This window comes from Coregonus clupeaformis, chromosome 35, assembly GCF_020615455.1.
Source record: "Coregonus clupeaformis isolate EN_2021a chromosome 35, ASM2061545v1, whole genome shotgun sequence".
NCBI classification, from domain to species: domain Eukaryota; kingdom Metazoa; phylum Chordata; class Actinopteri; order Salmoniformes; family Salmonidae; genus Coregonus; species Coregonus clupeaformis.
This window is the reverse complement of record NC_059226.1, coordinates 11289282-11304492: the sequence shown is the minus strand read 5'-3', so window position 1 is coordinate 11304492 and position 15211 is coordinate 11289282. Positions and strand designations below refer to the sequence as shown.

At 43.3% G+C, this 15211-nt stretch overlaps 1 protein-coding gene across 1 annotated transcript in view; it reads left to right on the top strand.

The window, feature by feature from the left end:
• LOC121551688 (corticotropin-releasing factor receptor 1) overlaps positions 1-15211 on the top strand; it is a 163378-nt gene that overhangs the window by 51376 nt on the left and 96791 nt on the right. The window contains exon 3 of the mRNA XM_041864405.1: positions 7845-7898. Coding sequence (XP_041720339.1) covers positions 7845-7898 — 54 coding nt within the window. The remainder of the gene's footprint in view (positions 1-7844; positions 7899-15211) is intronic.

Genomic DNA, 15211 nt, shown 5'->3' with positions numbered 1-15211 from the left:
TTTCATCACATTCCCAGTGGGTCAGAAGTTTACATACACTCAATTAGTATTTGGTAGCATTGCCTTTAAATTGTTTAACTTGGGTCAAACGTGTTGGGTAGCCTTCCACAAGCTTCCCACAATAAGTTGGGTGAATTTTGGCCCATTCCTCCTGACAGAGCTGGTGTAACTGAGTCAGGTTTGCAGGCCTCCTTGCTCGCACACGCTTTTTCAGTTCTGCCCACAAATGTTCTACAGGATTAAGGTCAGGGCTTTGTGATGGCCACTCCAATACCTTGACACAACTTTGGAAGTATGCTTGGGGTCATTGTCCATTTGGAAGAAGCATTTGCGACCAAGCTTTAACTTCCTGACTGATGTCTTGAGATGTTGCTTCAATATTGCTTCCTTGCTGAGCGGCCTTTCAGGTTATGTCGTTATAGGACTTGTTTTACTGTGGATATAGATACTTTTGTACCTGTTTCCTCCAGCATCTTCACAAGGTCCTTTGCTGTTGTTGTGGGATTGATTTGCACTTTTCACACCAAAGTACGTTCATCTCTAGGAGACAGAACGCGTCTCCTTCCTGAGCGGTATGACGGCTGCGTGGTCCCATGGTGTTTATACTTGCGTAATATTGCTTGTACAGATGAACGTGGTACCTTCAGGCGTTTGGAAATTGCTCCCAAGGATGAACCAGACTTGTGGACGTCTACATTTTTTTTTTCTGAGGTCTTGGCTGATTTCTTTTGATTTTCCCATGATGTCAAGCAAAGAGGCACTGAGTTTGAAGGTAGACCTTGAAATACATCCACAGGTACACCTCCAATTGTCAATTAGCCTATCAGAAGTTTCTAAAGCCATGACATAATTTTCTGGAATTTTCCAATCAGTTTAAAGGCACAGTCAATTTAGTGTATGTAAACTTCTGACCACTGGAATTGTGATAAAGTGAATTATAAGTGAAATAATCTGTCTGTAAACAATTGTTGGAAAAATTACTTGTGTCATGCACAAAGGACAGAAAGTAGATGTCCTAACCGACTATCCAAAACTATAGTTTGTTAAAAATACATTTGTGGAGTGGTTGAAAAACACGTTTTAATAACTCCAACCTAAGTGTATGTAAACTTCCGACTTCAACTGTATATGTGAAAATTAACAACTGCAAAGCACACTGGGTATCGTCATTGGCCTTGTTTCAGGGCAGAGCTCATTAGGGTAATACTCAGCATGCTTTGCAATTGTCATTTTTTACATATACATTTACATTTAGTTCATTTAGCAGACACACCACAGTGCCATCAGACGGGGACAACTAAATGATGAACCGCTATAAAGAAATAATACAAATTACAGCTTTCAAAAGTATCTTGTTACAAAATACATTGGAGTGTAGTTCAGCCCAATGTAATATAAAATACAAATACTCAGGAGTAATTAAAATATGTATTTCAAATACATGTAACAGAAGTACTACCCGTCTCTCACGAGACTAAAGCTTTGCAAATAAACTATGCAAATACAGTGAGGTTCTGAAATGATTGACACCCTTGAAAAGATTAACAAAAATGACTGTATGAAATAAATAATTCAAATACTGAGTTACATTGTATGTTCCAAACAATGTGGGAAATTATATTAAACTAATACAATTGCTCAGAGAAATACATTTTGTTTAATAAGTCATATTTTTTTTTTCTCCAAAAAGAAAGTATTACTTGTTAAACAAAATGTCTTTCTCTGAGCAATTATATTAGTATAAAATAATATAATTTCTCATTTGTTTTGCATACAATATACAGTGGGGGAAAAAAGTATTTAGTCAGCCACCAATTGTGCAAGTTCTCCCACTTAAAACTATGAGAGAGGCCTGTAATTTTCATCATAGGTACACGTCAACTATGAGTGGCGCAGTGGTCTAAGGCACTGCATCGCAGTGCTAACTGTGCCACTAGAGATCCTGGTTCGTATCCAGGCTCTGTCGCAGCCGGCCGCGACCGGGAGACTCATGGGCGGCGCACAATTGGCCCAGCGTTGTCCAGGGTAGGGGAGGGAATGGCCGGCAGGGATGTAGCTCAGTTGATAGAGCATGGCGTTTGCAATGCCAGGGTTGTGGGTTTGATTCCCACGGGGGGCAAGTATAAAAAAATAAATGTATTCACTAACTGTAAGTCGCTCTGGATAAGAGCGTCTGCTAAATGACTAAATTGTAAAATGTAAAATGACAGACAAATTGAGAAAAAAAATCAAGAAAATCACATTGTAGGATTTTTTATGAATTTATTTGCAAATTATGGTGGAAAATAAGTATTTGGTCACCTACAAACAAGCAAGATTTCTGGCTCTCACAGACCTGTAACTTCTTCTTTAAGAGGCTCCTCTGTCCTCCACTCGTTACCTGTATTAATGGCACCTGTTTGAACTTGTTATCAGTATAAAAGACACCTGTCCACAACCTCAAACAGTCACACTCATAACTCCACTATGGCCAAGACCAAAGAGCTGTCAAAGGACACCAGAAACACAATTGTAGACCTGCACCAGGCTGGGAAGACTGAATATGCAATAGGTAAGCAGCTTGGTTTGAAGAAATCAACTGTGGGAGCAATTATTAGGAAATGGAAGACATACAAGACCACTGATAATCTCCCTCGATCTGGGGCTCCACGCAAGATCTCACCCCGTGGGGTCAAAATGATCACAAGAACGGTGAGCAAAAATCCCAGAACCACACAGGGGGACCTAGTGAATGACCTGCAGAGAGCTGGGACCAAAGTAACAAAGCCTACCATCAGTAACACACTACGCTGCCAGGGACTCAAATCCTGCAGTGACAGACGTGTCCCCCTGCTTAAGCCAGTACACGTCCAGGCCCGTCTGAAGTTTGCTAGAGTGCATTTGGATGATCCAGAAGAGGATTGGTCAGATGAAACCAAAATATAACTTTTTGGTAAAAACTCAACTCGTCGTGTTTGGAGAACAAAGAATGCTGAGTTGCATTCAAAGAACACCATACCTACTGTGAAGCATGGGGGTGGAAACATCATGCTTTGGGGCTGTTTTTCTGCAAAGGGACCAGGACGACTGATCCGTGTAAAGGAAAGAATGAATGGGGCCATGTATTGTGAGATTTTGAGTGAAAACCTCCTTCCATCAGCAAGGGCATTGAAGATTAAACGTGGCTGGGTCTTTCAGCATGACAATGATCCCAAACACACCGCCCGGGCAACGAAGGAGTGGCTTCGTAAGAAGCATTTCAAGTTCCTGGAGTGGCCTAGCCAGTCTCCAGATCTCAACCCCATAGAAAATCTTTGGAGGGAGTTGAAAGTCCCTGTTGCCCAGCGACAGCCCCAAAACATCACTGCTCTAGAGGAGATCTGCATGGAGGAATGGGCCAAAATACCAGCAACAGTGTGTGAAAACCTTGTGAAGACTTACAGAAAACGTTTGACCTGTGTCATTGCCAACAAAGGGTATATAACAAAGTATTGAGAAACGTTTGTTATTGACCAAATACTTATTTTCCACCATAATTTGCAAATAAATTCATAAAAAATCCTACAATGTGATTTTCTGGATTTTTTTTCCTCATTTTGTCTGTCATAGTTGACGTGTACCTATGATGAAAATTACAGGCCTCTCTCATCTTTTTAAGTGGGAGAACTTGCACAATTGGTGGCTGACTAAATACTTTTTTCCCCCACTGTAGCTCAGTATTTGAATTATTTATTTTTGCTGAAAGTATTCCTCTGCTACCTTAACTTCAGGTTATAGCCAGTTCAACAGTTTACCTTGATGCTGAAATATAGTATATCTGTGCAAAAACGCTGTGAAGCTGCAGTATTGATGTTGTCTCCCTTGAAAAAGCCTGCTAATTGAATGGAAGCAATTTTCTATTAAGCAATTCTATTCTTCCTTTAAGGATCAAATAAGCTTGTGTGCAATTAACTCTTCGCGGCAGTTGGACCAGCGAGCGATGGTTCAGTAACACTCACATGCATGCAGTCACACGTACACACGTGTGCACACACACACACACACACACACACACACACACACACACACACACACACACACACACACACACACACACACACACACACACACACACACACACACACACACAGTGCCCAGCTCTTAAATTAGCCATAAGTGCTTTTGAAGGGATATTGGAGGATGAGACGCACATTAGCCACTACTTGGTTGCAATTAAGCGGCTTAGTAAAAAGCAAGAATAATGCATATCCTTTTGATCCATAGGCTTTATGCGCACCCCTTTGACCTAGAAAGAGGAGATACTGTGGCAAACTTTTATGAGCACTACGTGGTGGTAGTGGCTTATAATTAAAGTTGTTTCAGTGCTGAGAAAGAGCACTCAGGATGTCTAATAGACAAGCTATTAACGCAGAGAGAAATCATCGACTTTGTTTAACATAATCGTCTCAACCCACTTCAATAAACTGTTCTAAGAACTGCTGTTTAGAAGTCAGCGCAATCAAGGACGATGGCTGGCTGGCATCAATAGACATTGACATATCAAACTTGTGGGCGGGGGTTATGCAGTTGTGCTGTTTCCATGGTGACTATTCAACAGAAAACTTCAATGGGGATATGTACAGCGGCCCCCTCACATTATTACTTGATTTCCCTTCCCTGCTTTCTGCAGTAGAAGATGTTTACTCCCTTCCACATGTATTTCCTCATTTAATCAACACTTGACTCTCCCTTGCTCTCTTTCTTTCTCTCTCTCTCGCCCTCTCTCTCTCCCTCTCTCTCGCTCCCTCTCTCTCTGGCTCCATCCATCTCTGATATGTGTGCCTATTAAACAGAGGGAAGCTTAGGGAAAGTATGCGGATCAAACAGTGATTAACATCTCATCTCAGATTTCATGAATCAATGTCTGTCTCCCCTTAATGGGCATCTGAAGGCCACAACCATGATTTGTCAACACTATTACTCCAACAAGCTATCTTATCATCACAGTAAGCCAGTAATTGAGAAAAAAAGCTTGATTTTACTTGAAATGGTGTAAAAAGGTGAATTCAACTGTTTGTATGAGTCATGGTTTATTAATTGAGCAATAAACTTGTCAAATTGCATTACACCAGTCAGCAGTGACATGAATCACTGGAACGTGTGTGGGTTGACTTGCTTATATGAATGAATGGTGTGTGAGCACAGCATTTAGGTGAGTGGTAGGGCTGGGTAGGTTTTTTTATAACCAGGAAAGTTGATTGAGAATGCATTCTAAGCAACAACCTGGGAATGATTAGGTGGCCAGATTGGGAATTTAGCCAGGACACTGGGGTTAACACCCCTACTCTTACAATAATTGCCATGGGATCTTTAATGACCACAGAGAGTCTGGACACCTGTTTAACATCCCTTCCGAAAGACAGCGCCCTACACAGGGCAATGTCCCCAATCACTGTCCTGGGATTTTAGACCAGAGGAAAGAGTGCCCTCCTACTGGCCCTCCAACACCACTTATATCAGCATCCAGGGACTGACCAGGACCAACCCTGCTTAGCGTCAGAGGAAAGCCAGCAGTGGGATGCAGGATGGTATGCCGTTGACTATTGTTATGATAGCTGGTTTAGAGGCAACAGTACCACCAGTGCACTGAGGAGTGGCACCTGTTTCTAGTAGATGTGTGATATTTGAGTTCTTGACAGAATTTGAGACCAGTGTAAAGGGTATACTCTGAGAGTTACGGTAGGGTGACTAGCTGGAGGACAACTCTGACTCTGACCTTTCTTCAGTTGTGTTCAGTCAGCCGCACTGACCCCGTATGGTAGAATAGAGGGCATTGGCCTCTGCTACTGTAGAGAAGAACATCATGAGATGGGGCTTGGTCTTGGGAGATGGGTGATCTATTAGATTGCCCATTTAATACATACAGTACTTTGAAATTATTTACTGAGATGGAAAAGAAAATTCAATACTGTGTATCTTTATGGGTTTTCTAGGTCTCAAGAGAGATCACAGGGATCAGTTTGTATTGGCTCTGAGCCTGTATAGGTTGCAGGTCATGTTATCTCATTGGCCTGGTCCTTTGACATATTATCGAACCAAGGGCATAGGATCACTAGGGTCTTGCAGTCTCTCTGGAATGATTGTCTAAGTCCCAAATGGCACCCTATATTGTGCACTAGTTTTGACCAGGGCCCATAGGGTTCTGGTCAAAACTAGTGCACTATGTAGGGAATATGGTGCAGCCTCTCTAATTATAACTATTTATAAAGGACGGACTGTCACAAGCGATGTCCAGAGCCTGTTCCCTGTTAGGGGAGGATGTTATGGTAATGTTTGTGGAGCGTGGGCACAGTCTTCACGAGTGAGTACATCCCTGGGGAGTTCCTCTATTATAGAATAATTCTGAGGATGGATTGTAGGACTTGTGTTACCAATGTAATATCACACATGCTGAGTGTGCCGTCTGTGTGGCCTACCCTCAAACTAGCAGACCGCATGTCCTCACAGTGTGTGGACATCCGGTCCATTGGTTAGATGTTTAGTGTGTGTGTGTGTGTGTGTGTGTGTGTGTGTGTGTGTGTGTGTGTGTGTGTGTGTGTGTGTGTGTGTATGCATGTGTGCTACAGTAAGTGCTTGGATGTGTGTCTGTGTGTGTCTTTCTCTGAACAGAACACAGCCGTTTATGTTGAAATCATGTTCTTGGGCCAACTTGTTTTATGTCAGTGGATGGCAGCCACAGAGGCAGTTAGGGGGAACAGACTGACGGGGGTGTGTAAATGGATCGTAAATATCAACCATCACATCAACATTACGTGGCCAACTAGCAAGGCCAAGTCTCACGTACAGAACATGAACATGGACTCCCACCAAAATGGGATATGAATCCACCAAAGATACAGGATGAATCATGGAAAGAGTTAGCTGTGTTTTGAGGATGAAGTGGGTTGTGTGTTTGAGCCACTGCAGTGTGCTGTGTGACCTCTATATCCAGCTCAGGACTTGAGGATGATCTAAGATAAAATGAAAGAACGGTCTGTCCATTCATGTGAGACTGCCTCTGACTTTATCACCTTATTAAAAAACAGCCCAAACTGCCTGTACTTTATATATATTTGAAGATATATTTATGTTTTATTTACATAGATAGCATCCCCTGTCCAATTGTCCTTTGATCTAAGTTTAGTGAGGGGAAAAGAGAAGGTAGACAGGCATAAAATGATGTTTGGAAGGAACTATTTGACAGTCAGGAGTGCTAGATTTCCTTCATGACGAGATGCAATGCGACCCCAGCTCAAACGAAACATGCTCCATGGGTGCCATGTACCCCTGCACTATTTGAATAATGCAATTGTACATCAAAGCATACGGCGGAGTGAAAGAGGGAATATTTCCATGTATATATTATGTATAGCATGAAATTAAGTGCTGTGAAAATGTAAGGGGAGAGGGGTGGGTGAGGGTGTGGGTGAGGGATAGGGGGGATAGGGCGTAAGTAATGGTTGGTCACAGTGGCAATCGTCATGTTTACTACAGATATTAATCAAAGATGATTCCTATTTTGTCTCTTTTGTGTTCCACCTTGTCAGATTGTTTAAATTATTTCAGTAGTGTTGCGTCTTGCGTGCCTAATTGTCTATGTTGACTGGTAACATGTTATAAAGGGAATGGGTGACAGAATACAAAGAAGATAAATCCAATACTTTTATGACATTATGAGTCTCTTCGTTTTTCTTTCTTTGTTGTCTCCATTGATCTGACACGTATCCATCTTCATGTCGAACCTGAATAGGACTATAAATGAATTGTAAATGGAATATGGTTTTATTAATGAATTTCCTGTATATTTTAGTGGTGCATTAATATATGATTTTCCTCTCATGTTTCAGCACGTACGTTGGCACTGTGGAATCTGACCCTCACGCCCAGCAATGTCACCGGCGGTGAGTACAGTAGAAGTGTTCATGTGGTCCCAAAGTGTATGTGTGTATAGCCTGGTATCAGTGTTCATGTGGTCCCAAAGTGTATGTGTGTATAGCCTGGTATCAGTGTTCATGTGGTCCCAAAGTGTATGTGTGTATAGCCTGGTGTCAGTTTATGTGTCACTTTTTGATGCTTTTACAAAAGATAGGGGTCACGGTGTGTAACACAAAATAACAGCATTCATTCAGATACAGATAAAACGTGTCTGTCACGCCCTGACCTATAGAACTCTAGTTAGTTTGGTCAGGGTGTGAATATCATGTGTGTGTTGATTCTATGTTTGTATTTCTATGTTTGGCCGGGTGTGGTTCCCAATCAGAGGCAGCTGTCGCTCGTTGTCTCTGCCTGTGTTGTGGGATCTTGTTTTGTGCTCGGTGAGTTTGGCTTGTGTGTATAGCCTTCCGACGTCACGGTTCGTTGCCTGTTGTTGTTTTGTATGTTTATTCGGTTTAATAAACATGGATGCATTTCACGCTGCGCCTTGGTCTGACCTGTCCTTCAACGTCCGTGACAGAAGATCCCACCACCAATGGACCAAGCAGCGTGCCCAGGAGGAGCAGAGAGTCTGGACTTGGAGGGAGATAAGAGAGGATCTGGCAAGGCAGATGGAGGCCCTGAAAGCGATCAGGGTGGAGAAGGAGAGACAGCCCCAATATTTTTTTTGGGGGGGGCTAAAAGGGTGGTCGGGGAGCGACAGAGAGGAACCCCGACCACTGCACTCGTGGGGGCTCAAAGAGGAGTCCTCACTGGAGGAGGTCGGGGCGCGGAGTGTAAAGGACGGAGACAGTCATAGACCTCCAGCGCCGGTTCCCAGTCTGGTACGCCCCATACCTGCTCCCCGCACCAAGCCAGTGGTGCGTGTTCCCAGTCCGGCCTGGCCCGTTCCTGCACCTCGCACCAGACCAGTGGTGCGTGTTCCCAGTCCGGTCCGGCCCGTGCCTGCTCCTCGCACCAAATCAGTGGTGCGTGTCGCCAGCCCGGTACGCCCCGTACCTGCTCCCCGCACCAAGCCAGTGGTGCGTGTTCCCAGCCCGGCCCGTTCCTGCTCCTCGCACCAGACCAGTGGTGCGTGTTCCCAGTCCGGTCCGGCCCGTGCCTGCTCCTCGCACCAGACCTGTGGTGCGTGTTTCCAGTCCGGCACGGCCCGTGCCCGTTCCACCGGTGCCTGGTCCACACCGGTCAACGGTTCCACTCCGAAGCCAGAGCAGTCCGCTCCACCGGTGCCCAGTCCAGCTCCGGTGAGCAGCTCCACTCCGGAGCCAGAGCAGTCCGCTCCACCGGGATCCGGTGCAGCTCCGGTCAGCGGCTCCACTCCGGGTCCAGACGTTAGCCCCTCTCTAGGTTCGGAGTCTCCCACACCAGGGTCCAGACAGGGATGGGTGCATTGTGGGAGGACTGAGAGGGGAAGCTCCGCGTTGAGGTCCAGACCGGTCCAGGGGTGCAACGCGGAGTCAGTAAGGGAGGAGACGGCAAGCCCGGAGCCGGAGCCGCCACCGAGGCTGGAAGCCCACCCGGACCTTCCCCTGTTAAATCAGGTTTGTGCGGCTGGAGTCCGCACCTTTGGGGGGGGTACTGTCACGCCCTGACCTACAGTGGGGAAAAAAGTATTTAGTCAGCCACCAATTGTGCAAGTTCTCCCACTTAAAAAGATGAGAGAGGCCTGTAATTTTCATCATAGGTACACGTCAACTATGACAGACAAAAAGAGGATTTTTTTTCCAGAAAATCACATTGTAGGATTTTTTATGAATTTATTTGCAAATTATGGTGGAAAATAAGTATTTGGTCAATAACAAAAGTTTCTCAATACTTTGTTATATACCCTTTGTTGGCAATGACACAGGTCAAACGTTTTCTGTAAGACTCCACAAGGTTTTCACACACTGTTGCTGGTATTTTGGCCCATTCCTCCATGCAGATCTCCTCTAGAGCAGTGATGTTTTGGGGCTGTCGCTGGGCAACACAGACTTTCAACTCCCTCCAAAGATTGTCTATGGGGTTGAGATCTGGAGACTGGCTAGGCCACTCCAGGACCTTGAAATGCTTCTTACGAAGCCACTCCTTCGTTGCCCGGGCGGTGTGTTTGGGATCATTGTCATGCTGAAAGACCCAGCCACGTTTCATCTTCAATGCCCTTGCTGATGGAAGGAGGTTTTCACTCAAAATCTCACGATACATGGCCCCATTCATTCTTTCCTTTACACGGATCAGTCGTCCTGGTCCCTTTGCAGAAAAACAGCCCCAACTCAGCATTCTTTGTTCTCCAAAAACGACGAGTTGAGTTTTTACCAAACATTTATATTTTGGTTTCATCTGACCATATGACATTCTCCCAATCCTCTTCTGGATCATCCAAATGCACTCTAGCAAACTTCAGACGGGCCTGGACATGTACTGGCTTAAGTAGGGGGACACGTCTGCACTGCAGGATTTGAGTCCCTGGCGTCGTAGTGTGTTACTAATGGTAGGCTTTGTTACTTTGGTCCCCCCGTGTGGTTCTGGGATTTTTGCTCACCGTTCTTGTGATCATTTTGACCCCACGGGCTGAGATCTTGCGTGGAGCCCCAGATCGAGGGAGATTATCAGTGGTCTTGTATGTCTTCCATTTCCTAATAATTGCTCCCACAGTTGATTTCTTCAAACCAAGCTGCTTATCTATTGCAGATTCAGTCTTCCCAGCCTGGTGCAGGTCTACAATTTTGCTTCTGGTGTCCTTTGACAGCTCTTTGGTCTTGGCCATAGTGGAGTTTGGAGTTTGACTGTTTGAGGTTGTGGACAGGTGTCTTTTATACTGATAACAAGTTCAAACAGGTGCCATTAATACAGGTAACGAGTGGAGGACAGAGGAGCCTCTTAAAGAAGAAGTTACAGGTCTGTGAGAGCCAGAAATCTTGCTTGTTTGTAGGTGACCAAATACTTATTTTCCACCATAATTTGCAAATAAATTCATTAAAAATCCTACAATGTGATTTTCTGGATTTTTTTTCTCAATTTGTCTGTCATAGTTGACGTGTACCTATGATGAAAATTACAGGCCTCTCTGATCTTTTTAAGTGGGAGAACTTGCACAATTGGTGGCTGACTAAATACTTTTTTCCCCCACTGTATAGAACTCTAGTTAGTTTGGTCAGGGTGTGAATATCATGTGTGTGTTGATTCTATGTTTGTATTTCTATTTTGCCAGGTGTGGTTCCCAATCAGAGGCAGCTGTCGCTCGTTGTCTCTGATTGGGGATCATACTTAGGCAGCCAGTTTTCCTGCCTGTGTTGTGGGATCTTGTTTTGTGCTCGGTGAGTTTGGCTTGTGTGTGTATAGCCTTCCGACGTCACGTTTCGTTGCCTGTTGTTGTTTTTGTATGTTTATTCGGTTTAATAAACATGGATGCATTTCACGCTGCGCCTTGGTCTGACCCGTCCTTCAACGTCCGTGACAGTGTCTAGGGCTAGTTTTGTTACTCAACTGACAAAGGGTAGCACTTATGCACAGCAACAATTTAGACATTAATCAACCTTCAGGGTCTGAAGGTATGTGTAAAAAGTATTGGTAATACCAGGCCATGCAACGTGTGTTACTTTAGTTTGAATTTAGAGACCTTTTATTTCGATTTTCGATCAGAATTCGTTTTGTTACATTTTTCTTTCGATTTTTCTAAAGAGAATAACGTCAAATAAATGGATTATCATGTTGCAACTTGAATCAAACTCTGGACATTGGATTTGTATGAGTCAGAACTATTCAAATCAAATGTTATTGGTCACATACACGTTTAGCAGATGTTATTACGGGTGTAGCGAAATGCTTGTTTTCATAATTCTACCACTCTCCATTGTGGCTAAATGATTAGGATGGAAATTGGATTGGCACAATTATATTAGACAATTTAGCCAACTACACTTTATTTTACAGTGCTATTTTTTTCTATATTCGGTTTACTGGTTAAAGTAAATGTTACATCCCGCTGTGCTCTTCCAAAAAAGAAAACGGAATTTGACCCCCCTCCATGAAATGAAGGGGATGATTTTCTCTAAGCCAATCACTAGGGCTTTTCTTTGACAGCCCATGATGCATTGCTGCCTGTAGTTGTAAAAGTTGTGCAAGACAAATTAGAGTCCCCTTTGTTTGATTAATAAGTAACACATTTTTCTACCACAGCCCGGAGTCATGTTATCAGCCGTACGAGGGCTGCCTGCTTGCCTCCTCCGATCTGACGTGCTCTAATTAGTTTTAAACTGCCTGCAGCTCCACAACTTTGCGTTTTATCTCCGTTTAAGTTGATCAGAATCGTGTTTGGGGTTGTGCTGGGTTTTCAAATCCCTTCAGCGTCTCTACGTCTCTCATTTACAAAGTGAGGATTGGATGTCTTCACTGAAGTTTTAAATCTGTGGGGAGAATTTTTTAATTTTTTTGTCCTCTCCCCTTACGACTCATCGAATCAGACAGACACCTCCTATTTTGCTCATGTGTTCCTTTCTCTACCACTACCTCTCCTGTCTTACTCCATCTATTTATACATCCATTCATAACCCTTACGGAAAAACCACATAATTTCATGTGAGATTTCACATGTGAAATGTCCATGTTTTGCCTATGTACAATTTTATTTCACATGCGAAATCATGGTTTTGGAACACTTCACATGTGATGATATTTCACATGAAGTTACACATTTGAAACATTTTCACATGTGAAAATCGAATTTGCACTTTCACATGAAAAACGTTCATGTGAAAATCGAACTCTCACATGTGGAATTGGATTTTCACATGTGGAAAACACACGTTAAAATCTAATTTGCACAGTTCCACATGTAAGAAACATTCACATGTGAAAATCTAACTCTCACATATTGAATTGCATTTTCACAAGTGAAGAATTTTTACATGTGAAAATCGGATTTGCAGTTTTACATGTGAAAAGCGTTTATTGTCACATTTATTTCACATGAGATCATGTTTTCACATGTGCAGTTTTGTGTTCATGTTGCTTTTACAAGTTGTCACGTTATCACATTAACTTCCCATAAGATTACATGTGATCACGAGATCACATGTGAAACACGTGATTACGTGAAATTCATGTGGTTTTCCCGTAAGGGTACTGGCATCTACCTAGCCCAGATATGGCTTGCCTCCATTATTATTTCAACATGGTGTTATAGCTAAACAGAGCCTATCCATCAGAGCAATCTGCCTACCTCTTCATCACAGTCTGCTGCTCTCTACATTTCTCTCTTTCATTCCCTCTCTTTCATTCAATTGTTGTCACTCTCTCAATCTCGCTCCCTCTACCGTTCCCTCTTTCATCCACTAATTCTCTCCCTCTCTCCCAGCTCACCTGACTGACAGACCCAGCTGCCTCCCTGGTAGTGCAGCAGCTGTCACTAAAGGTTACCTGCCCAGCTGTATCCCTATTGTGGTGGTTGTTGTTGTTGCTGTTTAATTGTTGGTATAGTCATCATGGAAGGTGTTAATCCCTTTATCCCCAGGTTCAGGTTTGCTGCTACCTGTAAGCATGTTTTCCACTAGCGTGTTGTTGCTAGCATGTTAACACAGATGTTGTTGCTAGTACGTCAGTGATTCGCGGTGGATTACGGGTCCATAGACAGCCACGCAGACTCACCTCTCCTGTGTATATCACATCTGCTTATTTTCAAAGAATCTGAAATATTAGATAGGCTATTTAATCATGCTTTCATCTTTATGCACATACATTGCTATCATATGTTGTGCTCAGGCAGTGCAGTCATGAACAAACATTACAGGGGAAAACTGTAACCTAACCCTAGCTGTAAATCGCTCTGGATAAGAGTGTATGCTAAATGACTAAAATGGAAATGGAAAAGACCTTAAAAGGAGGCAGAGACCTGAGTTGTACACATGGTTATTGCTGAGATGATCTATATACAACAAAGAGCTAACCCAGTCGCCTCCCACTATATATCCAATGTTCCAGCTTAACACGTAATGTCTGTGCATAATAGAATGTCAGTTTGAGTGCATTTTGCAAGTGGCTAGTTTGCATCAACTACCTTACCTTCACTAAAACCACTGCAAAGGTTTTGCCTGTAAACTTTGGTTTCAAATCGCGACGTTCTCGCATGTCTGCCTTTAGATTTGATGGGAGAGTTGTCTGTCTGAAGAGGAACCACCCTGGACATTTTTTCCCCCCCTTAATCTAAGTACCAAAAGAGTCCGTCATGAATCGCAGACCCTAGTCACTGCTGTTGCCAAGGGTCGGGTTTACAAGACTATTCATCTGATTATCTTTGGGATTCTCATAAAACCGCTTCTGTACTTAGTAGTGTGGATAATCAATCGGAGACCAGTCACGGCTTGTGATGTTTGCGGTGACTTCTGTGATGCGGTGTATCTAAAAGGTTGCTGATGTTGCCTACTGTGTCAAAACGCTGGATCAAGAGCTTCGACAGCTCCTTTAATAGATCTTCTACAAACACCTACACACACTCGTCCACCTCCTTCCCAATTACAAGGTAAAAATGCCATCCACCCAAGGCATAGCAGATTAACACAAGGCAGTAACACAATCTGTTAGCAGAGGTCTGCCACACGAAGATGTGAGGAAACAGAGAGCACCAAGGCTTTGGATAATTAAACACTTTATAGAGCGATTGCAGTCTCTACATCCCCACCCTCTTCAAGCCCTGATGCTAATCAACTAGAAAGGCTCTGTTTCAGACGTGAATGAAAACCTATACTTTTCTCTTTCCACACAGGTCCAGTTACACCTCAATGCACTATAATCTCTTTAGCTGACAATTCAATTCCATTCAGCTGGGGTTACATTTAGAGTTCTGTAGGAGAAGGAACTGATTGCCTTTCCAAGTCATGTTTAACATCTATTCAATATCTATTTGATTTGATTTATTAGGATCCCCATTAGCCGACGCCAATGGCGACAGCTAGTCTTACTGGGGTCCGACACATAACGAAAAAGACATACAGTGGGGAGAACAAGAATTTGATACACTGCCGATTTTGCAGGTTTTCCTACTTACAAAGCATGTAGAGGTCTGTAATTTTTATCATAGGTACACTTCAACTGTGAGAGACGGAATCTAAAACAAAAATCCAGAAAATCACATTGTATGATTTTTTAAGTAATTATTTTGCATTTTATTGCATGACATAAGTATTAGATCACCTACCAACCAGTGAGAATTCCGGCTCTCACAGACCTGTTAGTTTTTCTTTAAGAAGCCCTCCTGTTCTCCACTCATTACCTGTATTAACTGCACCTGTTTGAACTCATTACC